The sequence below is a fragment of the Trifolium pratense genome, linkage group LG2, assembly GCF_020283565.1.
Source record: "Trifolium pratense cultivar HEN17-A07 linkage group LG2, ARS_RC_1.1, whole genome shotgun sequence".
Classification (NCBI taxonomy): Eukaryota; Viridiplantae; Streptophyta; class Magnoliopsida; order Fabales; family Fabaceae; genus Trifolium; species Trifolium pratense.
The window spans coordinates 6,448,689-6,474,982 of record NC_060060.1 but is presented as its reverse complement, the minus strand read 5'-3'; the positions used below and the strand labels follow the sequence as shown (position 1 = coordinate 6,474,982).

The following is a 26,294-nucleotide window of genomic DNA, read 5'->3' as shown; positions in this document are numbered from 1 at the left end:
GTTATGTACTATGGTACCAAACTTGGTGATGAAATTGAAACTTAATTCATGCAGAAATGCATAAGTGAATTGAATTTCATGTAAATGTAAATAAATTATAATATAGCGACTGTTTGACCTGGGTTTTTTTTTTTCCCATTAAAAACTATTTTAAAATAAAAGCTAGAAGTAAGAGTTTAGAAGTAAATTTAAGTTATTTGGTAACTATTGTTATTTTTAGGTGTTTTTAATTTTATTTTTTATAGAACGATAGAATTTGAATTGAATAATAAAAAATAGATTAAATTATAAAAGTTTTTCTACTTGATTTGTAAATCTCTCAACAATTTCTTTGAAAAGCTTCTTATATCAAATTTTTATACATAAAAGACAAGCTTCTTTCTTATATCCAGTTTTTGTAAGCGTACACCATCCATATTTTATTGGAGATATCTTTGATACATTTGCACAAATATTTTCAAAAATATTTACATGCTAAAATATGAATAATGGCAATACATCTCGAAGACTGGCAAGGTTGGAAAACAAGCTGCATAAAGAACTTCAGTTGATCCTAAAAAAAGAAGAATTGATGTGGTTTCAAAGGTCCCGTGCGTGGTGGTTGACGGATGGGAATCGCAATACCAAATATTACCATATCAAAGCGATCACTTGTAGGCGAAAAAAATAATGTTCTTATGCTTCGAGGAGGAGATGATCAGTGGGTGGAAAATGTGGATCAACTAAGGAATATGGTAAATGATTTTTACAAGAAATTATTTACTATAAATAAAATGCAGTGTGAATGGTTTCAGACTGACGTCACTTCTCCTACTTTGAGTTGTTATAATATAGCAAAGTTGAGTGCACCCATTGAAGATGATGAGGTCAGAAGCGCGGTGTTTAGAATGAATTCTTGGAGATGATTCGCAGTATGGTTAACAAGAAGGGAAATAAAAGTTATTTTTCCATAAAATGGTGGTAATGATGTTTGTTATTTTATGGATGATGGTAATGGTAGATTATCAATTTCAGCTATGTACAATGCATTAAGTGATGAAGTAAATAATGTCTGTGATGTGGTGTGGAAAGAAATATGGAAGTTATAAGTACCTGAGTTCGAGTCTTTGTTTGGTTGATGAAGTGCAGTCGGCTACTAACAAATGAGCGCAAGAACAAATGGGATTGGGCTCTGCGATGTTGTTCCAGAAACGATTTTGCATGTTATGCGAGAATTTTGCAGTGTTGTTCCGGAAACAATTGTGCATCCTAGTGCCCGGCAGCAATTTTTGCAGTGTCATTTTGCTTGGAGCTGGAGGAACAAAGAGCAAATCGAGGATACTTTTATTCGCCCTACTATATATGCCTGCTGATCATGTAATGCACAGGACGAGAAGCTATACTGCCCAGCTGATAAAGCAATAAAAATCGGGAGCAATGTGCAGCAGAGAGTGGTCCAAGTGCGTTGGCTGCCACCTACAGGGGTGTGGGGGTTCGTTTAATTACGGACGGTGCGTGTAAGGATGGTGAGGTGATTGGATGCGGTGGAGTAGTAAGTGGTAGTCACGGTGCATGTTTAATGACTTCTGAGTTTTGTTCTTTCGAAGATTGCCCTAGTGCTTTTAATCCAGTGGCTGAGTTGGAAAAAGCTTACTATGAAAAATAAGGAAACAAATTGTATGTTGCAACTGCAGCAATGCAATTCCTTCCTCACAGTCCAATGTTAATAAACGGTTGAGATCGTTTTACTATATATGTAATTTACAACTGTCAATCTTAAATCAATGACTGAGATTGATTATTGTGTGCAATCTCGTAATTTGATTATTTGTAGCAAATTTAAGTAAAAAAAAGTGGTATGATATATAGACTTTAGAAGTTTGCATGGTTTCAATTTTGCATTGTTGGGGTAACAAAATTGAAAATTTGTCACAAACCTTGATGTTATAATAACAAAAAGGTCATGCTAACCGGTAAAAAATTTTAAAATTGAAAATAACACTTTTTAAACTTTCAAAGCGTTGATTTCAATATGATATTACTATATTTGGTTCCTTAACATTTTAGCATTTTCCTAACAAAAATGTTCAAAGCTAAATACTTTGTACATGGTCATTTTTCCATGATTTTTTTGCACTGGGAGATGCGATTGAAATTCTTAAAATTCCTCTTCTCAGACTCTACGAAAATGATGAAATTATTTGGAGGTTTTCGAAATAATAGAGAATACTCGGTTAAGAGCGTTTATAGAATTTGTGTCGATACCTCCTTAACAAGAGACAAGAGATGAATGGAAGGTGGAAGGTAAATAGAACAAAATTATGGTCTTTGGTTTCCACTGTTGAGGTTTGTGTGTAACATTGAGATGAAGGCAAGGTGAGCATTGAGGGCTCATTCAAGCTTTGAAATGAATGAGTTCTTTTGGTTTTCAAATAGTTAATTTTGAAAGACTAAGTACTTTACGTTTATTTTAAGTTTTAATTTGGTTTATTACGTTTAAAAGGTATTTAATTTGATCTCATACATTTTTACCATTTATATTAGTTAATTATTTCCGTTTGTTTTGTCATTAACACCATTTAAACTATACATATGTCCAATTGTCCATGTGTCAGCCCACATATGCAACCATCTATCACATATAACAAAACTAACGGAAAATACTAACTAATGCAAAAAATGAAAATGTAAGAGACCAAATTAATACTTTTTTAATCGTAAGAGACAAAATTGAAACATAAAATAAACATAACGAGACGAAATGTGTATTTAATCCCCTTTAAAATTGTTCCTTTAAAATTGTTTGGAAAGAAGTGGTAGATGACATGCATGCACAATGATAAATTCATCGGTTAGAATATGAGTTTCTTATACAATAATGCAAAAATTTGTTTCATTTTCTCGACAACTATAAATTTGTTTTCATTGGATTTGGACGAACATTTAATAGTAATGTTCATGACTTCATTCTTTTGCTTGTTATACTTTTCATGATATTTGGTATTGTATTTTTCTATAATTATAATTATGAATGAAATAATTTGAATTTGTGGGTAAAAAAATTTAAATAAAAAACTTTATTAAAAGAAACAAAAGTATACCTATAGTTCCAATAAAAAAAAAGTATAGCTATAGTTCATAAGCCTTTTCAAAAAAAAAAGAAAAAAGAAGCTATAGTTCATAAAAAATGTATGGAGGTTAATTTGGTCAAAATTTTGCATGCTTTTTTGTTGACAGAAATTGTTTTTTGCATGAGCATTAATTATTAATACTACCTTGATTCATTATTATAAACAATCTTACCAATTTTCACAGAGACACCTTTTATATATTTTTGACCCATCATTTATATATAAAAATTAAAAATACGTTTAATTGTAATTTTTTTATCTTCCAAACCCCTTAATAGTATTAATCATTGACAAATTTAGAAATAATAATAGATTGACTAGTTAAGCATAGCTTTACCGTAAGATCTTTTGATTTTGTAGATCCTTCCAAATAAAGAAAGTAGTTTCGTTTTTTACTACATATTTGAGATTATCTTTCTAAAAATGTCCAGTTTATCCTTAATTTATTTTTTTATTATTTTTTTACAGGCACTTAGCCCTCTACTCTACCAAAAAAAAAACAAAAAATCAAAATATTTTCATCAGCGATAGTTAAAAACTTATGAAAATAAACAAAAAAGATATCATTCGAGATTTATATAAACTCTCACGATCATTCTCGTAACTGCTTATAAAAACAGAGAAACTTAAATAAGTCAACGCAAACAAATAACATTCGCAACAAACAATAATTTTAATATTACCATATTTTTTACTTGATTCAATATTTGAAAATGTATACACTACATAACTATAAATATGAAATCATGAATTTATATCATCATGAGTAGATACATCGCATTATATATATGCAGTAATAAAAGCTCGAACTCCGAACACTCCACTTTTTTTAGACATCTGAACATTTTAATTATTCACGGTAAGATAATTTTTTTTACGGACTATTAGATAAAAAAACAAAAAATGAATATAAAAATGATTTTATGCATTGATTTTCATAGATTTTGATTTTTGTGTGTAGCTGTTATTGTTTCCAATTCTTCCAACCCAACCAACCCAACCAACCCACCCCTCTCTCTCGCCATCCACTCTCCGTTCAATCGCCGCCACCGTCAACTCTCCTTCTTCCTCCTCAGGTTCTCTTTCTCCCAAATTACGCCGATTCTTCCAATTTCATCTTCCTTATCGTAATTCAAATCAATGAATGATGCAACACTATATACAATATTCACGATTGCTTTCACTTTCGTTTTCAGTTAATTTCTCTATTCTAAATTCAATTTACGATTTCGATTATTTTTGTTTTCTCTTCATCATTCATCACAGTGTAGTTGTTGTTTGATGATTTGTGAAATTTGTAAAAAAATGAATGAAACTATGTGTGTTTCTAATACAAGCTTTTTTTTAGGGCAAATTATAGTGAGAGAGCGATCTTTCTAATTAAACATTTTACTTTTGTTAAGTAGTGTTTTGTTTTATTTGATAAATTAATGGTAATCAAATTACTAATTAGTGTGTGTTTGTTATTTTTGTTGATGAATTTTGAGCTGTTGAGGAGTTTGGTGTGAAATGTGTTTAGTTTAGAGTAGCATTGTTGTAGATGATGATGATGATGATGATGATTGGGTGGGTGGAGATTTGTTGTCTAGGTTTCTTAAATGGTTGCTTCTAATATGTGTTTTGTTGGTCGAATTTGGAATCTAAAGGGCCGGCCCAAGGGTAAGGCTACTAAAGCCCACTAATATGTGCTCTGTTGTTCGAGTTCGGAATTGGAAAGGGCCGGCCCAAGAGTAAGGCTACTACTAAAGCCCTCTAATACGTGTTTTGTTGTTCGAGTTCGGAATGAGAAGGGCCGGCCCAAGGGGACGACTACTACTAAAGCCCTCGTTTTAGGTTTTAGGTCCGCCGACATTTTGTTTTTTATTATTAGATTTTATAAACAAAAAGGTATCATATGCTGACAAAAGACCTAGTATATTAAAATTCGCTTTAGGTCTCACTTACTGTTAACAATTATTGGGGCGACTTGGGAATCAGTTGGGTGGTGGTTTATATGTTGCATTACTGGCTGCTACTAACTACATTTGTATTTTGTCGTCGAGTCATTGATTAGCCTTGGATGTTTCCTAAAACCCTTGGATGATTTTCTCGTTACTTGATGAGTTAGGGTCAGTTTGGTGTTAGGATATTATGATTTCCAAGTAATTGAGGATTTAGTCAATTATCTTGCACGGAATATTGTGTAGTTCGTATATTTCTTGGAAAGTTAAGTGACTTGCGAAATTCTCGTTTGATTGATTAGCGAGTTCTCACTGGAAATGGTTGGGCAGAAGATTGTGATTGCTTGTTAGGTCTTTGTGTTTTGATGTTTATTTAGTGTTTTGAAATTTCAAAATATTCTTCATCACAAGCTTTCTGGAATTTGTAGATTGAGATCTGCTAATTGACCGTGTCAAATATTTATTCCAACTGAGTGTGTAAGGATACATGACTAGGAAACTGGCCAATTTAAAAACATACATAAATCTTTGATGTTTGGAGTATTGAATTATCTTATTTTTAATCTCCTGATTTTTTATTATTTTTTATCGATGTAGGTCCGTTTTTATTTCTGGAATTATTATTCTACATAAGCTGGCGTATCAATCCTAGTTGGGATTTGAAGAAGATACCATAAACATTTCATTCATAAATGGAGCTGAAAGCTTCATCTCCAAAGCCAGAGTCTGTTGCGCCATCTGATTGTGCCAGTGATCCTGAAGAAACGGAAGTGAGCGATGACGATGATGATGATCGGAATCATAAGCATCGGAAGAAGGAAGATCATTCTCAATCATTAGAGAGAGATGTTTCAGATCCTGTAATTAACAGGCCATTCAGAAAGCGTAACAAAAATTTTGGGAATCATCATCCGTTCAGAGAAAACGAATCTATGACCTTTGAAACAATGAAAACTTACAGTGATGCCACCACAGATAGAGATTTTTACTCCAAGTTTGAAAGAAGGCGCCCTGGGATGACTTCAGTTCCCCGAACACCTTTTGACATGAGTCAAAGAATACGACCAAACCAATCATTTGCTGGAGATCCCGGCGCTGGTAGGGGAAGAGGCAGGGAATCTGGTTTTTGGAATCAACGTGAATCTAGGTTCAGCTCAATGGATGTTGCTTCACAAATGGTTCAGCAGGGACCCATTCATCCAGCCCTTTATACTGGACGTGGGTTACCAAATATATCAAATGCACAAAATGCATCTTGGAATACATTCGGTTTAATTCCAGCAGTACCCAATGGTGGCTTAGACATGCTTCATCCAATGAGTTTACAAGGAACGCTCAGACCACCTATTAATTCATCTATAAATGTGAATATTCCTCGTCAACGATGCAGAGATTTTGAGGAACGTGGATTTTGCCTTAGAGGGGACATGTGCCCTATGGAACATGGTGTAAATCGAATTGTCATTGAAGATGTTCAGGTACCTTTTTTTCTTGAGATACTAGCAAATATCCATATTTGTAAAATGTAAAAAATAATATTGAAAGAAAAATACTTAATTGGTATAATATTTGACAATTATAGATATGCACAATTTACATGCAGAAGACTTTTCAGATTGTAAAAAATATAAAAATAGTGCAAATGAAGACATCATCATTTGTCTCCAATTTGATTTGATATTATTAGCATATGATGATGATAATAATAATAATAAAAAAAATCTTTTAGTATCTCTGTATTATGTTAGGGTATCTTAGTCGTAGGGTTAGTTTTTAATCATAGTGTATCTTTGATTATCTCTTAGAATTATTTTTCATATTACTTATTATTATTGTGATTTATTTCCTTGAGCGGTTAAGCCTCATGTTTTTAGCTTTTTCTTTTGATAGTTAAGCTTTGGTAGCTTCTGCCTTATTTGATTGTTAAGCACATTTCCTTCTGTTAAATTGCAGAGCCTTCAGTTATAGGCTTATAGCTTCTGCTTAAGGTTTAAGCTTTGATATTTGTGCATCTGTCTTGAGTGATTGAGGCTCATTTTTACATTCTTTCCTGATGGTTAAGCTTTGTTTCCACTTACCTCTTCCTTATGTGGTGGTGGTGGTTAAGCATATTTGTTTTCTTTAAATGGTTAAGCTTTGAGTTGTGGCTTTTGCTTAATGGTTAAGTGTTTGTCTTTATGGCTTTGATGTTCTTGTTTCTGTGAAGTGGTTAAGCCTTGAGTTGTTACTTTTGCTTGGTGGTTAAGTTTTGCTTGCCTATTTTAGGCATCTGATGATAGTACCCAAATTGGGGTTGTTGCTGATTCTGGAGCAAGTGTTGTGGTGACACTAGAAAAAGATGTAAGGCTGAAGACTTCTAGAATCATTGTACCTCAGATGACTCAGTTATTATGTTTTCCATTTTCAAGGATATATTTGTAACAAGCTTAAAACCCAGTGAGCATTCGCTCGAGAGTGAGTGTTATAATATGACAAATATATCATATTATCTTTATGTTATGTTAGAGTGTGGTAGTGTATCTCTTAGGATTAGCTTTGCCTACTTTGGGCGCACTGTTAATAACTGTCCTCACTGATGACCTTTTAGTTGTATATTGAAAAGAGTTTTCATTAAATGACGTTCTTCATGATATTGTTCCCTCCTGTTGTCTGTTTGTTGGCATTGCTCTAGAAAACTAGATATTCATTTTTCTTTGTTCCCTCTTGAACTCATGTTTGTATTTATTTTGTAATAGAATAGTCTAAATGCTGGGCGTTAATGAGCCAACAAGGAATTAAATCCAATGTCGTAGAGATGACAATGTAGTATTAGGACTAGAAGTATTAGAGAAAAAGTTGTGGTAGCACCAATTGAAGAAAAAGATGATAGAGTTTAAGCTATAATGTGGCTTGGGCTTTCATGAAGAATACTTGTAGAAGCTCTAGAGTAAGGAGGGTTAATTGGAAGGAGGGTAGCCAAATTGTAGTTGGAGAGAGATCGAGGACAACTATAAGTCAAATCATTAAAATGGATTTAAATTCTCATGGTCCATTACTTAGATGTTACTTATGTTGGAGAACATTATGGTGTTGCTGGATAGCTGATAGCTGATAGCTGATTCGACCTAGTTTCCTAAGCTTTTGTTGTTTTTTCTTTACATGATACTATTGGTTTTTTGTATTGTATCACAAACTCGTTTCTGATGAAAGTTTCAAATGTTCAATATTTGTTGCATGCATGGTAATGATTTTAATTTGTATTCACTATTGACTACTATTGCAATTTCCCATATTTTTCCCTGTATCAAAGTCATAGATTGTCTGTTGATATGGATTAGATGCGGTGATGCATACTTTATTTCCTATACTGTTTGATTTATTGTTAACCTAGCTAATTAAATTTTTGTTCATAATTCAGAGTCTTTCACAGTTCAACCTTCCTGTTTCGCTTACAAGTGCGCATCTAAATGGAGCACCTACTGGATCTGGATCACTACATTCAGTAAATGCTTCAATGAACAGTAAATGCAAACCTGGAATAATTTCCAAGTCCGTAGTCAGTGATGTTGGTTTGCCGATGGATGGTGCATATCCCGGTCCTGGTTGCACAAGTGAAGCTGATCTTTATGATCCAGATCAACCTCTGTGGAATGATAGGGGTCTGGAATCGTCAAATGCGCTCCTAAATATGCAGTCATCAAAGATTGATGATGCTGAGCTTATGTCTAGTGACGCTCCAAATAGCGTTTGTTCAGCTGAAGCTACCAGAACTTCTGTCAGTTTACAGGGTGCCAGTTCATCTGTATGGGGCAGAATTGGTAGTTCAAAAAATAAATTTGACACTAAAGAAAAATCTAACCCTACAATGAATTCTTTTCATTTTCCTGATAATCAATCAAAGGAAGGGAATGATGAATTAGTAGGTTCTCACAGTGCTTCCAGTCAAGGTAAGCAAACCATAGCAGATGATGCTATCCCAAGAACCTTTGAAGCATCTCTGAAGGCACAGATTGATATGCGTAACATACGTAAACCATCACAGAAGGCACAGCGTACTCTATTTGTAAATGGTATACCTCATAAAAGTAACAGGAGGGAGGCTCTTCTTGCTCATTTTAAGAAGTTTGGGGAAGTTATTGACATACACATTCCGATGAACACTGAACGAGCTTTTGTCCAATTCTCCAAGAGGGAAGAGGCTGAAGCTGCTTTGAAGGCACCCGATGCTGTAATGGGCAATCGTTTCATCAAGCTGTGGTGGGCAAATCGTGATTGTATTCCCAGTGATAATACTACTGCTACAAATGGCAATGGTGTAATTGTAACTCCCCGTGGGCAACCACCCACTTCTGTTCCATCTCATCCAGTTGTCACTGATAGGAGAAAAGATATCTATCAACCTGATGCTTCAAGAACTATATTTGAAGGATCCTCACCTTCTAATCCATCAAAGCCGGTCATTGCAGATTCACCCAAGGTTCCACCTCCTTTGCAGAAGAAGTTTGAAAACTTGGAGCATCTAAAGGAAGAACTGCGCAAGAAGCAGGAAATGCTGGACCAAAAGCGTAACGAGTTCAAGCGCCAGTTGAACAAACTTGAGAATAAAGTAAAACCTAATTGCTTATTTTTCCTTTATCTTTTGTTTTTTTTGAACAAGCCTTTATCTTTTGTTGATGATATGTTTGTTTATACATTCATGATATTTTGGATATTTTGTTCATTTTTCTTTTACTAAGTAATGTGATTAGTTTATATCAATTAGTGCATATACTGCATTTTTTAAGTCCCAATAATAAAACGGTGTTCATGGTTTATCCTCTACATATAACTATATTAAAAATAAAACTGAAGTCAGGCACAATCACCACTCTGCCATCGCATTCTGTTGTCACCTTGTTTCATGTATTAATGCCATTCTTTCTCATAGTATAAACTCTAATTATCCACAGGCTACAGGACCCAAGGGTGAAGTTACTGAGCCATCTGCCAAGAGACCCAAAACGAGCAAGACGTCTGATGTTGCCAAACTGCCGTCTCCTCAATCGTCTGATGCTGATACTGGTATGCCTTCTCCACATGCAGAGACAACAGTGGATAAAAATAAACAGTTGGTAAATACTGTTTCCCACAGTCCTAAAGCAAATACACCAATGAGACTACAGGAACCTTCAGGCTTGAAGCAGTCGGTTCAACCATCAGTGCATGTAAATAGATACAAATTGGATAATCGTCCCACTGCATTTAGAATCATCCCACCTTTGCCAGTCGGTCTAGCAAATGTAAGTCTTCTCACTCTGCCTTGTGTCTTTACTTATTGAAAGAGAATTTTGCAATGGCTTAGGTTGTTTGTTTTACTTGTTTTGATACCATCATATTTGACTAAATCTTCCCCTGCTGAAGTTGGACGTGCTCATGCACCGACACATGAGAATAGTAGACACTGAATAAGATTTTAACTTTTAAAATTTGAAGACAGAACTATTGCAATCTGTGGTTTTGTATTCTTAGTTGTTTTTCCATAGTTTGACCAGTTTTGAAATATTTATGAAAAGGAAATATTAGTTATGGTAGAAAGGTAGATAAAAAGAAAGAAGAAACAATATTGACTGATGAAAACAAGAAAATGATAGGTCTTTCTTTTGATTGTTTGTATTTATTTCACCTCATTTGAGATTGTTTAAGCGTGTACAGTTTATGTATAGTTTCTTCTCTTTGTGGTATACATACTCACATATGTTTATGTACAGTTTATGTATATTTAAAAATCCACTAGTCACTGAGTCAATCCCCTATCTAATTTACTATATGTACTGTATGAGGTGAGAGATCTGAAAATGTTAGTTAGAGTTGGGACCTCAATTCTTGATTGGTCATCATTTAGTTAAAGTAGAAGGATTTGGCGTAATTACTCTTGTAGGAAAGTGGGAATTGGAATTTTCAATCCAGGGGGAGGATTTGGGTGGAGCAATTGTTCCTCAGACAATATGACATGTATGGTGTTTCCTTCAAATATCAATTTTCCAGCCTCAACCACCACGGTCTTTGTGTTAGGCGCAACACTTCGCATACCCTCAAATTTCCCAGACCCACCCTTAAGTTTTGTACCATAACATTGTCCTAAGTTGTCATGATTGATATGAAGTTGATCATCAGTTAGCCTGACCTTTAATGAAAAATCTGCAAGGCTACCAAGCTAGCTTGTCCTATGTTTTCATTGCAGTCCTTGAACCTACTTTTTTAGATGGTCTTATCATGTCGAATTGAAAAGCTTAAGTGCAATAAATCTTCCTCTAGAATCATTTTTATTAATAAATATTAAATGAGAAATTTTATTAGGAAAGTTTTTGGAAGAGCTAATTTTGGTTTATCTCTTGATATAATATAAACACTTGTATAAGTAAGATGCTTTTATCTTATTTTCTCAAGCTTCCTAAAACTGGTTATAGAAGTGGCTTATACAGAGCTTATGGAGAGTTTGTCCTTATTTCCTCTTTGAAGACAGAATTATTGTAAATTTGTAATCTGTGGTTCTGTATTCTTAGTTGTCTTTCCATTGTCTGACCCGTTATGAGATATTTATGAAAAGGAAATATTAGTTTTTGTTTGTAGAAAGGTAGATACAAAGAAAGATGTAGATACAATGTTGACTGATGAAAACAAGAAAATGATAGGTCTTTCTTTTGATTGTTTGTATTTATTTCACCCCATTTGAGATTGTTTGTACAGTTTATGTATAGTTTCTTCTCTCGGTGGTATATATACTTACATAAGTTATTATATGTAAAACTCCACTAGTCACTGAGTCAATCCCCTATCTAATTTACTATATGTACTGCATGAGGTGAGAGATCTGAAAATTTTAGTTAGAGTTTGGACCTCAATCGTTGATTGGTCATCATTTAGTTAAAGTAGAAGGATTTGGCGTAATTACTCTTGTAGGAAAGTGGGAATTGGAATTTTCAATTCAGGGGGAGGATTTGGGTGGAGTAATTGTTCCTCAGACAATATGACATGTATGGTGTTTCTTTTCAAATATCAACTTTCCAGCCTCAACCACCACGGTCTTTCTGTTAGGCGCAACACTTCGCATACCCTCAAACACCCCAGACCCAACATTTTTCCTGTCAATGCGTAGCACCATGCGACCCAATAGCTTGCCAGAAATGGTCGCGAGCTAACCGTTGCTTACTACAGCTGCCACCACAAGTTTATTTTCCGTTTTTGTCCTTTCCTGATATGTCCTTTCCTCATTGAGTATCTTTTGAGTGATCAATACACTACTTAAGTTTTGTACCATAACATTGTCCTAAGTTGTCATGATTGATATGAAGTTGATCATCAGTTAGCCTGACCTTTAATGAAAATCTGCAAGGCTACCAAGCTATCCTGTCCTAAGTTTTCATTGCAGTCCTTGAACTTACTTTGTTAGATGGTCTTATCATGATAAATCAAAAAGCTCAAGTGCAATATATCTTCCTCTAGAATCATTTTTATTAACAAATATTAAATGAGAAAATTTATTAGGGAAGTTTTTGGAAGAGCTAATTTGGGTTTATCTCTTGATATAATATATAAACACTTGTATAAGTAAGATGTTTTATCTTATTTTCTCAAGCTTCCTAAAACTGGTTATAGAAGTAGCTTATACAGAGTTTATCCTTATTTCCTCTTTGATTCTAAAATTAACTTGTACACAAGGCTTTATTGAATACGCCATTTATCTAAACACCCCCTCAATATCATATGAAAATAAAGTGACTTTTATGGTTGATTGATCGGATGTATGTGCATTTATATGGTCATTTTGTCTTATTGTATTTAAATTGCTGTCTTTTAGGTTGCTGCATTGAAGGAACACTTCTTACCATATGGCGAACTTTCCGCTGTAGAGCTAGAAGAAGTGCAAGTTGATGATAGTAGCCAACAAGAGGCACGTCTAAATTTCACTACTCGTGGAGCGGCTGAGCAGGCATTTATAAAAGGTAAATGCTGGAAAGAACATATCCTTAAATTCATGTGGGTGACACCTACCAATTCTGGCAATGCCACTATTAGAAGAGAGCGTTCTCTATCTGCTCCTCCCAGGGAGCCCTTAGATACAACAGATGGCAATTCTGAAGAAAAATTGCGAAACTCCCATGAAGCAAATGTGTCTGATGATGAGCATAAAGATTCTAAAACTAAAATTGGATCGGAGTTTATGAAAACGGAACAAGAAGATCTCCAATGTCCCACCAGTCAAGTTTCTTCTGCCAAACAATCACCCGAGGACAATGTCTGTTGAGAGGATCTGTTGATGGTCAGATTTGTACAGTGAGGTAAAATTTTAAATCTATTAAACACTAATTTTCAGGAGCATTATTTCTTTCAATTTCTAAAGAATTATTATTCCATTATCCTTTTGTCAATGCTCAAGACATGTAAAGTTCCTTCTGTTTCGCCACCTCTTGTATTTGGTGGTATTAGTAGAATGGTGCATCATGCTACTTCTCAGCTTTTGGATAGTTTCTCTTGTAGGATAAATTTTTTGAAGATCAAAGTTCTGTTAAAAGTCATTGAACGGTTACTTGACAAATACTATCTGGGAACCCCCTTTCCCTTTTTATGTTTGTAGCAACAGTAGAAAAATATAAATGAAGTGATTAGTTTAACTCCATTATTATACTTGAAACGTTCATTTTATTTTTACCTATTCTTTTATTAGGGTGACACTAATAAAAATTGACTATATTTAGGGCCGGAGAAACACTCGTCTTGTCACAACCCCAAGTGAAAATTATTTGGCACTTGTGTGCACATACACAAATGAAAAAAGATAAAAGATGAAAGAATTAAATGATGTGCATTTTTATACTAGTTAAATAATTTGAATTTTGTGAATGTGTCCGTAAATGATTTTTATTTGAGGTTATGACCATATAAATATTTCTCTTAGGGCTGACTGCATTGTTATGATCTGATTTGATTTTCTCCTTTGATTTGATATAAAACCCATACCCTAAATATCATGAATTGTTCGAACTAGCATTTTAATTTTTTAAATTATCTTTTGGTGTTCACAATACAAATTGTTTACATTGAGAGATTTGATTAGCCAGTTCCAGTTAAAGTTAACAGATAACAATTGTTTATTAAATCTTACCCATGAGGTAGTAAAAAAAAGTGTCCAAAATTTATGAAATTCAATAATTAAATTGTGATTATTTGAAACTATGTTTTTGTGTCCAACAAAATTGGTTTACCCTACTTAGAATTACCTCGGTTCTTGTACAAAAAAAAAAAAAAGAATAGAGAATTACCTCGGTTCTTTAGAAGCTTAGGTTCAATATTTTACATTTTCTAACACATTTTGACACTCTTTTATTTATTAAAATTCATGTCCACCACCAAATTAATGTCCACCACCAAATTAATGTAGGTTCAATATATAACTCCACAACGTTGAATCAACATTTACCTCAACCGCTCTAAACCCCAAATTGCTAACAAACTTTAATCCTTCATACACACCCCAAAGCTTGGCTTGGCTATATATATGCATTACGCCTTCCAATGTTCTTAGCAAAACCACCTAACCATTCTCCGTCACAGTGGAGGTTTCCACCCAACTCATATCCTCTCCCAACAGGCCTCACTGGCGTGCCACTGCATGCACATTATCAGCTTGCTTGTAATCATGTACTATTTTTAACACATGTTGGGCCATATGTGTAGGCCTTGAATTTTTTATTTTGGTCAAATAACCTAGCGGTTAGACTCACATATTTAAATGTGGAGAAATGTGAAATTTGGGGTTCGAACCCCGGCCACTCCAATAATATCCTTGGTAGGGACAAGTAGGCCTTGAATTTCCTTCCAGCACACACCATATTGTCTCCCAACATCATTTCTCAAATTAATTTGAGTGCCTTTAGCATGATTCATATATATAATTATACCATTGTAAGAGTATTATCGGTGAAATATCTAAGAAAAAATTATTTTTATTATATAATGTGTAGTTATCGATGAGATTCAATTAGTAATAATGTATCTATAATCACAATTCTCTCTTTTATACTAAATCATTGTTCAACTTCATGTATGTATATCACAAAGAGAATATTATAAATCAATTAATTAACTAAAGATAAAACATAAACGGTAAAATAATTTAAGTGATAGTAGATAATAAGATCAATATTACGAGACTCGACACAATTATCTACTATCACTTGAATAAGCTCAACAAATTGAAAAAAAGAAAAGGTCACCTATCGTAAAAAAAAAGAGGTCACCTACCTAATGTCATTTGAAATTAATCAACATTTGATGGTATTTAAAAATTAATTGGCAGTTGATACAATAAAGAAAAAGGTATATCCATTTTGAAAATTTATACATTAATTTTATTGTCAATTTTTAAGATATTGAGGATTTTCTCTCGTCTTATATAATAGTGTCATGTCTTTCTTAATCTAAATTTTTTTTTATCAAATAAACAAAGGAATAAAAGAGGTTGCTTTTATTTATATCATGGTATCTTCCATGTACAATTATTAGACTATTTGAGATTTTGAACTGCATTTAAAGATAATCTATCTTAGTGATCTTTTATATGCATAAATTAGAGATTAAATCTTTCACCAAATATTTATAGACCGAAAACTACTGATCATTTTCATTTTTGACACAGATCAAAACTACGTCTCATTTATACTACACCAATTTTATATCATCATTGGCACCATAAATCAAAATAAGGAGGGTGTATTGGATTGAGATTTCATGGGATTTTAAAAGACTTTTTTATGACAAAAAAATCTTGAGGTATTCAATCAAGACTTTTACAAAAGTTAAATAAATCTTGTGGTATTCAATTAAGACAAACATGATTTTTTTTTCAGGGCAATAAAATCCGTTGGTATTCAATTGAGATTTGGTACTACTTTTAAAATGTCTACTGGTATTCAAAAGTCTACCGATTTTGATGGATTCTTCTATGAAATGGATTTTGAGAGACTTTTTAGTTGAAAATACACTTGATAGACTTTTTCAACAATCTCACCAAAAGCCTTGAGACTTTTTTGAAATCTCCAAGACTTTTTATTTTCATCATCACTGTATCAAATTTTTTTTTCTTTATTTTTTCATAGTTCATCATCACTGCACTCCTTCTTCTTTTCTTTGTTCACTTGTTCAAGAATTTCACCAAAAGACTTGAGACTTTTTCAAACTCTCCAAGATTTTTTACTTTCATCATCATTATATCAGTTCTTCTTCTTCTTCTTCTTCTTCTTCTATCAAATATGTTTTTTTGCAAAAAAATATTTTAACAAATTCTACATCTTTTTTACAAACTTTTGATTCAATACAACTTTTTACGGCAAATTTTTTTTTTACCTTCATCTGCTTCTTTTCCCATCAATGGTGATAATGGTTTTTATTTGTGATTAGAAACATATACGTAAAAAAAATGTAAGGCTTTTTTTTTGTTTAAAAATTTGGATTCCCAAAAAAATATAATTTCTTTTATTAAAATTTATTGATTCTTTTAAAATTTGCCTAATATACAAAAGTTTCTTAATATATAAAGTATTATGAAATCTTGATTGTAAAAAGTTTTTTGAAAAAAATCTCTCAAAATCCATTCAAATCATGTGTTAAAAATCTTGATTGTAAAAAAGTCTCTGTAAAAATGTCTTTAAAATCTCACAAAATCAATATAGTCCAACAAAATCTCATAAAATCATCAAGACTTTTTTTGCCAAAATTGTCTCATGAAATCCCAATCCAATACACCCCCCTAAAGGTGTCTCGTAATTCGTAAATACAATTCAATTAGTAAATTAAAATTTTGGTGACCGATATAAATTTGACCAAAAATTTAAAGCTGAGATTCTCTACATGATAAAAAAAGGTAAAATTACACTTAATTTTAGGTAACATTTTGGTGCTTTATATTTTTTCAAGCTTCAAATCTATAATTTTTTCAATCATAAATATATCTTATGCCCTAAAAGAAAACCATAGACTGAAGTTTAAAAGAACTAAAATGAAGAGAAAAAAAAAGAAGATAAAAGACCAAATCGTTACATGAAATCAAGTTAAAGGACTAAAAGTATAATTTTGCCTAAACAAAATTCATAGGGATATTATACAATCAAGGGCATCTAAATATCTAATGTTAATATGTTATTATCCTGCCTCACAAAAACCATCATGATCTCTGCTTAAGCAAAAGCAAACATTCAACAAGAGGTTTCTTTTTTCACACAAGCAAAACTACTTAATTTCATTCAATATAATAATCAATTCAATAAAAGGAAGGAACTGGCATATAACAATGACACTCTTGCTAGGTTATGAGCGACATAATTAGCTTGCCTCTGAATCCTCAAAGTTTGGAAAATGTATCAAGTAAATTTCTACATTGTCCTAAAATGACACAATACTCATTTTGATAAGTGGACTTGCCTAAAATGCCATCAATCACTAATTTACAATCCAGCTCTATTGACATTTTTTTGAAGTTCATCTCAACAAGCCATTCAAGCCTCTAAAAGTCCCAAAGCTTCAGCTTCTTGAGGTGTTAATGATTGCGAATGAATATACAATGCCTACTGCAAACACATTTTGTTCCTAAAATATTGTTGCGTCGATGTTCCATTTCACAGCGCCCGCCTGCAGTTTACACCATCGTTGGGTTGCCTGTTGCTGCTGCAGATTGCTCTCCATGTGCTTACTGTTTTGCGCCTGCAACCATGTCTGAAGTATCTCTCGTGCCAAATATATGGATGCAAGAGGCCTCTTCTCAATATGTAATCACATACAATTGCATACGTTTAAATCACGTATGCAGCAAGAAATAATATTTGTAGACCCAAATAAACATTGCCAAATTATTGCCGCCAAAATCTCATGCTGCCTCTAATGTCTAATGTATGCAAGTTTAACCTGTATTATATACACCACAAAATATCTTCAAATTGTTACTTCAGCAAAACATTTATAGGCAGTGAGTTACTACTTCATGCCTTTTACTTTATCACATTTCACTTAGTTAATTGAGAATATTTGATAAAAAGGAAACCTTCCATAATGTAATATGAAAATACCAGTTCAAAGTTTTGCAATATGTTAATATGTACATGAAAACAAAGTTAAGTGATCAACTTCATAAATACTCAAAAGGTAGCTTACCTGTTTTTCATCAGGACTGCAGCTAATAGCATATAAATACTGTGATAGGGACTTGGATATTACGGGGTGCCAGAGTCTCAGATCGAGAAATATGGAATGCTCGGTAGAGTATTTAAGTGGCTTGATTCTTCTGATTCCTTAACAGCTATCTTTCAAGCGAGAGTTCTCCATGTACTTAGATACTTGTCATATTGTCAGGTCGGCCACCTTCGGAAAGTAAGGTGAGTTGTTGGACACGATCCTAGTTTTGGGACAACTTAGGTTTCTAGCATGTTGCGGTCCAATATATCATCATCGAGTTCCATATCTTTCTGCAACCCTTGGATCACATACTTGCATGTCAAACTATTTGGAACAAACCCTATTTTGACAAGCTTATCTTGAAGCTCCATCAACTCAGCCACATTACCAACCTCACAAAAGACTTTAACTATTGAATTGTAGCTTTCTGTATCGTAAACTTGAAACTCCTTAGCAAAGAATTTCAATAATGACACAGCTTTACTGACATCATTTTCTTCACAATAACCATTTATCAATGCCCTCTTTATTTCTAAATCAGGTAGAATACCTAAACTAACCATTTCCTCCAACAAGCTTTTAGCTTCTGAAGTCCTTTTTACTCTACACAAGCAGCTTATGATAGCTTTATAGGTAGTGAGATTGAGTTTCATATTCTTTTTTGTCATCTCAGATTTCAAAACCAATGCTTCTTCCACATTATTGAATTTACAAAGAGACTCTACTAGTTTAATGTAAGTGCTTATTTGAGGCACAAAGCCATCTTGAGATATCCTTATCAGAAAACTTAGAGCTGCAAACGGCCGACCTTCTTTACATAATGCAACTAAGAGATAATCATATAAATTTTCAGGAATCTTAATCCCAAATCTATGAAGCTCCTCAACCATATTCAACGCCGACAAAAGCTTTCCTTCCTTTGCATATCCTTGAAAGACAATCCTACAAGTGACATTGTCAGGACGAATCCCGATTCCTATCATTTCATGCAACAATGATCTACACATTTGCATCTTACCTTCTTTGCAATAACCAGATATAAGAGTATTATACGACACAATGTCCGGATCAATCCCTCTCTGTACCATCTGATTAAAAAGTTGATGAGCCTCCTTGATCTTCCCTTCTTTACAAAGACCGTTCATCAATGCACTATACGAAATCAAATTAGGAACCACACCTCTAATGCACATAATCTTATACAAATAAAAAGCATCCTCCAACCTTCTTTTCCTACAATAACTATTAATGAGTGTGTTATACGTAACCAAATCCGGTTCAAAACCTTCTTCCTCCATCTTCTCGAGGAATCCATTCACCTTATCGGTATCTCTGTCTCTACACAAAACATGTGTCATAATATTGAAAGTATAATCATTCCTATGTATTCCAAGCTTTCCCATTTCTTCATACACTTCCCAACATTCACCAATATAATTAAACTTAGACAAACCATTCAACAAACAATTGCAAGCAACAACATTAGGAACAAAACAAGCCTCAACATTGTTCCAAAAAGTTTCCAAACCCTTCTCAACCATACCTAATTTCACATAAGCCTTAATAAGCATATCAAACACAACCGGATTCCAATTACAATCCTCAGTACAATCAATCAAACTCTTATAAACATCATCATCATTGTCATCATCATTAACATTCAATTGTATCAATTCACACAACAATTTCATAGCTTGAGAGTAAACTTGAGACCAAGCAAGTATATGAACAATTATGCAATAATTCTTCACACTATGTACCATACACAAATCATATTTAACCCAATTGAAAAATGTGAGTGCTGAAGAATAATCAGATTGACATCTAAGCAAAACCCTAGAAATTTCTTGAGCACCCATGTGAGGAAGAATGTTTTTTATTTCAGTTTGAAAATGGGAAAGATGAAAACTTTTTTGTTTGAGGGTTGAGGAAATTAGGTTTACAATGTTATTAGGGTTTTGGGTAGGTGGAAGAAGATTGTAAAAAGGACTTGAAATTGGTTTTGTATCAGAATCATGTAAAGTGATTAGAGAAGAAGAAGATGAAGAATAGAAGAAAGATGAGTTTTTTGTGAAAATTGATTGAGAAAGGGAATGGATTGAATTTGAAGATCGATGAATCATGATGATGATGATAATGAAACAGTACAGAAAACAACAACGTACCAGGTGGTTGCGGAACAGACATACAAACATGAACTGAATTCGTGTACTGTTGTACTTGTGGAGTCCCAGGTTCCCTCCATATTTATAGTATTATCATGTTTTTTAGCCTAAAAAATAAAATCAAACCCACTTAATTATTTTTATTTTTAATATTAAAATTTAGACACATCATGGGGTCAAATTCCAGTGAATTCGTCAGTAATATTCATTAGTATTACTGTTATCACGCTGCAAAACAATATTGCCTCCGGTTCTATATACTATATAAGAAACATTTAATTTTTTAAATTTATTGTAAAATTTATGTATTTAAATTATATTATTGTCTAGATACAATAATTATAGAATGAAATATTTCTTATATATAGTATCAGAGTGAGTAGTACTGGTACATAGCTCAACCGAAAATAATATTGAATATTGTTAGGGTCAGCAGAATATAACCCATCAATTATGTTTAAACTAGGAATAAACCCGTGCGTTGCACGGGTTCGATTAAAATATATAATTAAAATATTTTTATAAATAAAAAAATAATGATTGTGATAACTATAATCACATATAGTTAAATAATATATATTATTTTAAAATATGATTATGTTTAATATTAGTATATGAGTAAAAAAAAGGTTGTTTAGAAATATTAGATTTTTTATTATATCGTAGTTTGTTTATATTTTAATGTAATAGATCTCTTATAATATTTTATAAATTTGAAAGAATGTATCATTTTTTATTTTATTAGTGTAATCATATAAGATTTTTGTTTTCTTTATATGAGTTGCAATTTTATAGTCAAATGTCACTTTGTTTTTTATTTTTGATGTATTCCTTATTTTATTATTTTCAATAAGAGTTGGAGGCATACCTAATTATACTTATAGACAATATTGCTCATGAGAAATGTTAAAATAAGTTTTGATTATAGAATATGATTCATATATGGTGGCTTTGCCTATTTGTTCCGCGTGATCTCATTTTTTGAAAATTATGTATCAAATAGTGTATTTGCTTACTACGTTCTATGCAATTTAAGGTTCCAAATAGCTTATCTACTTACTCATCTCTCGTTCTCTTAGAGTTTATTCTCACTATTCACTTGGTGAAATTTTATTCCAACTTTAATAGTCCCAATTTTTTAGTCTATTGTTTGGTTCACATTTTTTTTTGCTTGGTCCTTTTGTTTTTGGTTTGTTTTTCTTTTTCTTGGCGAGGTTTGTGTCTCTTCAAAATTATTGTTAGTTTTTGTCCCTCTTATTTAATATTTTCTTGAACATTTATTTTATTTTTCTTATTATATTATATAAACTCGAATATTTGTTGTTGTTAATATATAAGTTTGGACGAAGATTTTATATATTTGAATTTAGGTTTAGTTATTTGGTTAAGGTAAAGAAAATCTTATAGATGAATTTAAGATTTAACATGTGTCATCTTCTTATTTGCTTAAAGAAATGTCATCTTATTCTTATAAATATTCCACTATTTTATTTTCAGCCGTAACGTAAACAATCTTTTAGAATATGTACTTAATTTATCCAAAAAATTATATTATTATGTAAATTAAATTAATAATTTTTGAATTATTGGTGAATTTTAGTTGTGTGTAAATATGTTTAAATATATGTGTGATTATATTTTCTAAATATATGTAAATATATTTTAACATCTACGGTTTTAATAATTTCTAAAATTTATTTTGACAAATGAGCATCAACAATTTTTATTTAATAATTTTTGTCTTTTTTTAATTTAATTTAGAAAGCTTTTAGTACAATTCTAAGTGGGAGGAAAAAGTATTTAGCACAATTCTTTTCATCGATTCATTTTATGGTCGTAAGAATAAGATGACATGCGTAGATTAAAATAGGACCGTCTATTAAAATTCATATATATTCATATTGAACCATCCAGGATTAGGCAAATGTTATACGATAAATGCATGGAGATTATATATTTGGACAACCTCTAAGTCAAGTTGAATCAATATACTTCTTGTATGTATTACAATTATAAGAACCGCATGACTTGAGTGTCAACTACAAAAAAAAAACTTATTTTAATTTCTACTTTGTTTTTGTTTCTATATTTCTCTTGATCGAGATCAAGTAGATCATCTACACATTGTAGACAATATAATATTTAAAAATGAGACACATATTTATATTTCTAAATTATTTGGATTGTCCTCTTTTGATTGAATGCCTCCAACATCAATATACCCTCGATCTATATAAATTTTAAGGCACTTCAAAATCAATAAATAGAAGTCTCTTTTATCCTCTTCAACTTATTCACATGAAAAATAATAATTATATTCCTATTAATCAACAATTTTTTATACAAATATTCTACCTTATATAAAATAATATATGAAAAAGAAAATAAGAAACAAATAAGCTAAAACATTAGACTAATAAAATAATAAATGAAAAAGAAAAGTTGTCTAATTACAAACATTATATCAATAAAAAACATGATGGTTTACAAACTCCCATTAGAGTTAAATACACATCCTTACATGAGGTGTCATTTCATAGGCTTTATAAGGAGCAAGGATGCAACGTAAGCAAAAATAGAAGTATGTTTTATCCTGTTCTCCTCCTTCACATGAAAAAATAGTCATATTCATATTAATCGATTCAACTCAAAGTTTAATTAATCATCGAACAAAACATCGGTTGATATTTAAAAAAAATATCCAACCTAAAAAAGAAATATAAAAAATTATTAGAGATGTTCTAAACTCAGAGTAGTAGAAAAATTCCAATTTACAAACATATTAATAGGCAACTATCACATATATGTATATCAATTTCTTAATCAATCACATGTAGACATACCTGATATTCTAAGAGGTTAGACACCATCACCTACCAAAGACAAAAACCAATATACTTATGATGTAACTATATATATGCACACAATAGCTTTTAAATCAATTCAAGAGACTATAATGTGTAACTTTAACATATGGAAGGTGAAGATGCATAACTTTTTCTCATGGAGATGTCAGACAAAGAAACCATAGAGTTTTTGCCATGAGATAGATAAATTAAAATTTTGTTAAAACATAGAAGCTAGACTTCAATGTAAATTTACATATTCAATATGGTGGTGATAATTAGCTTTTGGGTTAACTTTATATAGAGCTTGTGTTTGATAATTAGCTAAATTTACATATTCAATATTAGTGTCTCCAAGAATTCTTTGTTTTCAATTGCATTAATAGGGAATTGTAACATACAATATATATTTTAATAATATATTGCAATGCAATTAATAAAACAATAACATGATGCATCGTTCCACCTTTCATTGCTTGCAATTCATTTTTGTCTCAATTCAACAACAATAAAGTGTGTTAGTTTTTTTTTAATATATTATTATTTTTTATTATTTATTATTAGAGTAACTCTATTATATGAAATATGAAAAGGTTTTAATAGAGATTGTAAACTTTTTTTTATAGAGTGCCACATCCAATTTCTTTTGAAAATCCATCCAATTTTTGATAATTCTAATGGATATGTATAAATCGATATCGATAGTTGGTCCCTTTTAATTAAATTTTTCATTTGTCATTTAGGGACCAATTAACTATGAAATGAAGAGAATTCCAATAGTCTTAGACATTTTTTTTTTCTTTCTTAGTATTGAAAGAATATATTTTGTGGTTATATCGGTCCCTTTTAATTAAATTTTTCATTTAGGAACCAATTAACTATGCAATGAAGAGAGACACACGTTTTTTTTATTAGTATTGAAAGAATTTCAATAGTCATGAATATTTTGTGGTTATATAAATCTTATATATTAGTTGGTCCCTTTTAATTTAATTTTTCATTTTAGTTAGTTGGTCCCTTGTGTAAGAAGTTATATAGTGATAATTTGATATATTGATAATTAAAATTAAAATGATTTAATTTAATTAAAAGAGATGATGAAAAGGTTTTTTAATAGAGATTGTAAACTTTTCTTATAGTATAAAGGTGATAAAAAAAATTTGGGGCCTAAATCCTTTACCAAAAAAATTATTTTTGGGGGTCTAAATCTAGGGCTTCAACACCCTCCACCTGTTCGAAAGTACAAAGATTAAGAAATACTATTCTTCTTTTTTTAGTTTGCATGATATTATAAGAATTTAACATTCAACATGTCATCTTATTCTTAAGACTATCTCACTATGTACTCACTCATAACTATAATATCTTATCTTCTAAATACTATTATGCTTAGAGAGTAATTTAAATAATAAAATAGATAAATATAATATAACATTTTATATTACTTATTAAGATTTCTTTGCCTTTTATTTGTCAGAATTATTTAGCTAGTGGTTTCGTTTATCATTTTCACCATATGCTTAATTCTTTTTCTTTTCTATTTTGGTTTAATTTTATTTTTCTTAGTGAGGTTTATGCCACTATCCTCTCTTTAATTTGTTTGCATCTTTAATTTTATGTGTCTTTTTAAGCAATGGAATATCAAAATTAGTAGTTAAAATGTTGGTGTAATAAAAAAGTATAAATTGTAAAGTAGTGACTAAATTGCTACGCCACTTTTCCTTCATCAATCAAACAAAATATTTGTCTTAGAAACTAAATGGAATCTTACGATTTTTCTTAGTGACTTAAATGAGTTTATTCTAAAAGTAATAAAGAAATTAAAATACAACTTAGCTCAATTGCAAACTTGAAAACCTTCGTACCAGCCCAATCCACTTATTTGAATCCTAACCAAGATGATTAAGCATATGAAAACACCTCTAACCAAGTAGAGATTAAATTCTTCCAAATTTGCTTCATACGACCAACTTGTATTACATTTCCAAATCTTCTCTATTAAAACCAAGTACCACTAAAAAAAAGTTAAGAAATTGCAGTTATATATATTTTTCATTGTCGCAATGTTATTCTTGAATATACATTTCATTGCTATATTTGAAAGAAAAAAAAGAACCTATCCCAAAAACAATGAGGAAAATACATTTGAAAATAGAATTACATTTTTCCTTGAAACAATAAGATAGTGTAGTTGATTTACTCAAGAGTAGACATGACTTGATGAAATTACTCCAACAATCATGAGGGTTAATTGTATAATATAATAATAATAATTTTGCAGTTATAGTTGCATCATATGAATATCTAAGGGTCAATCATAATTGTTTTTATCCCTTGTAATTAATCGTTTGATTGTTTTTTTTTTTTTGATAAGCTAATCGTTTGATTGTTGATTTAACCTCTTGCAATGTGTAATAATATATTAATATGATTTATCTTGGTTTTTTTAGAAAATTAGATTATATATATTTAATAACAATACTAAAAATTATATATACATATAATTTATATGTACATATTTTAGTGACATGGATATATTTTTTTTGTTTTTACGTATGAATGTTTTATTGATCCATATATACGAATTAAGTTTTTTATTTGGGCAAGTATATGGATATTTAGGTTACTCTTAATTATTTAGTCATTTACGTTTTCTATTAATCCATATTTATCATTTTATATATGCCAAAATATAGTCTTTTGGAATTATGGGGGTTTCTTTTTCTATTCATGTATTAATCATTAGACATGAAATTTAATTTGTGGAGGATAAATTTTATTTTAGATATTTTTAATAATAATTAAGAGAAGTTGGTAAATTTTCAATAAAAATATGGAGTTTTTTTAGAGGTGCCACATCATCACAATGAAGGCCTATGAGCAATTCAACCTTCCTTTTACTAGTAAAAGATTTTAATAGTACGTGTCATTTTTTGTTTATATATTTATACATGTTTATATATTTATACATATGTTAATTTTAAGTTAGATATTCACTTTCACATCTTATCTTTATTTATTATAAAGTTTTTGCAGTTCATAATAAAAATA

The 26,294-nt window shown here is 31.3% G+C and overlaps 2 protein-coding genes across 3 annotated transcripts; one reads left to right on the top strand and one right to left on the bottom strand.

Annotated features, from left to right (window-relative positions):
- The first annotated feature begins 4,033 nt into the window (after positions 1 to 4,033).
- LOC123906639 (zinc finger CCCH domain-containing protein 41) lies at positions 4,034 to 13,685 on the top strand. 2 transcript variants are annotated; one of them, XM_045956592.1, is made up of 5 exons: positions 4,034 to 4,186; positions 5,648 to 6,528; positions 8,448 to 9,635; positions 9,979 to 10,308; positions 12,867 to 13,685. In XM_045956592.1, the coding sequence occupies exons 2-5, from the start codon at positions 5,743 to 5,745 to the stop codon at positions 13,311 to 13,313; spliced, it is 2,751 nt and encodes a 916-aa protein (XP_045812548.1). In that variant the 5' UTR covers positions 4,034 to 4,186; positions 5,648 to 5,742; the 3' UTR covers positions 13,314 to 13,685. The 2 variants fall into 2 exon arrangements, with proteins under 2 accessions (XP_045812548.1, XP_045812549.1); XM_045956593.1 differs by having other exon boundaries at positions 4,038 to 4,305.
- Positions 13,686 to 17,085: 3,400 nt separating this feature from the next.
- Positions 17,086 to 20,500, bottom strand: LOC123906638 (pentatricopeptide repeat-containing protein At5g40400). Its single transcript, XM_045956591.1, has 2 exons — positions 18,212 to 20,500; positions 17,086 to 17,965 (listed from the first exon to the last, which is right to left on the bottom strand). The coding sequence occupies exon 1, from the start codon at positions 20,425 to 20,427 to the stop codon at positions 18,469 to 18,471; it is 1,959 nt and encodes a 652-aa protein (XP_045812547.1). The 5' UTR covers positions 20,428 to 20,500; the 3' UTR covers positions 17,086 to 17,965; positions 18,212 to 18,468.
- Between the last annotated feature and the right edge of the window lie 5,794 nt (positions 20,501 to 26,294).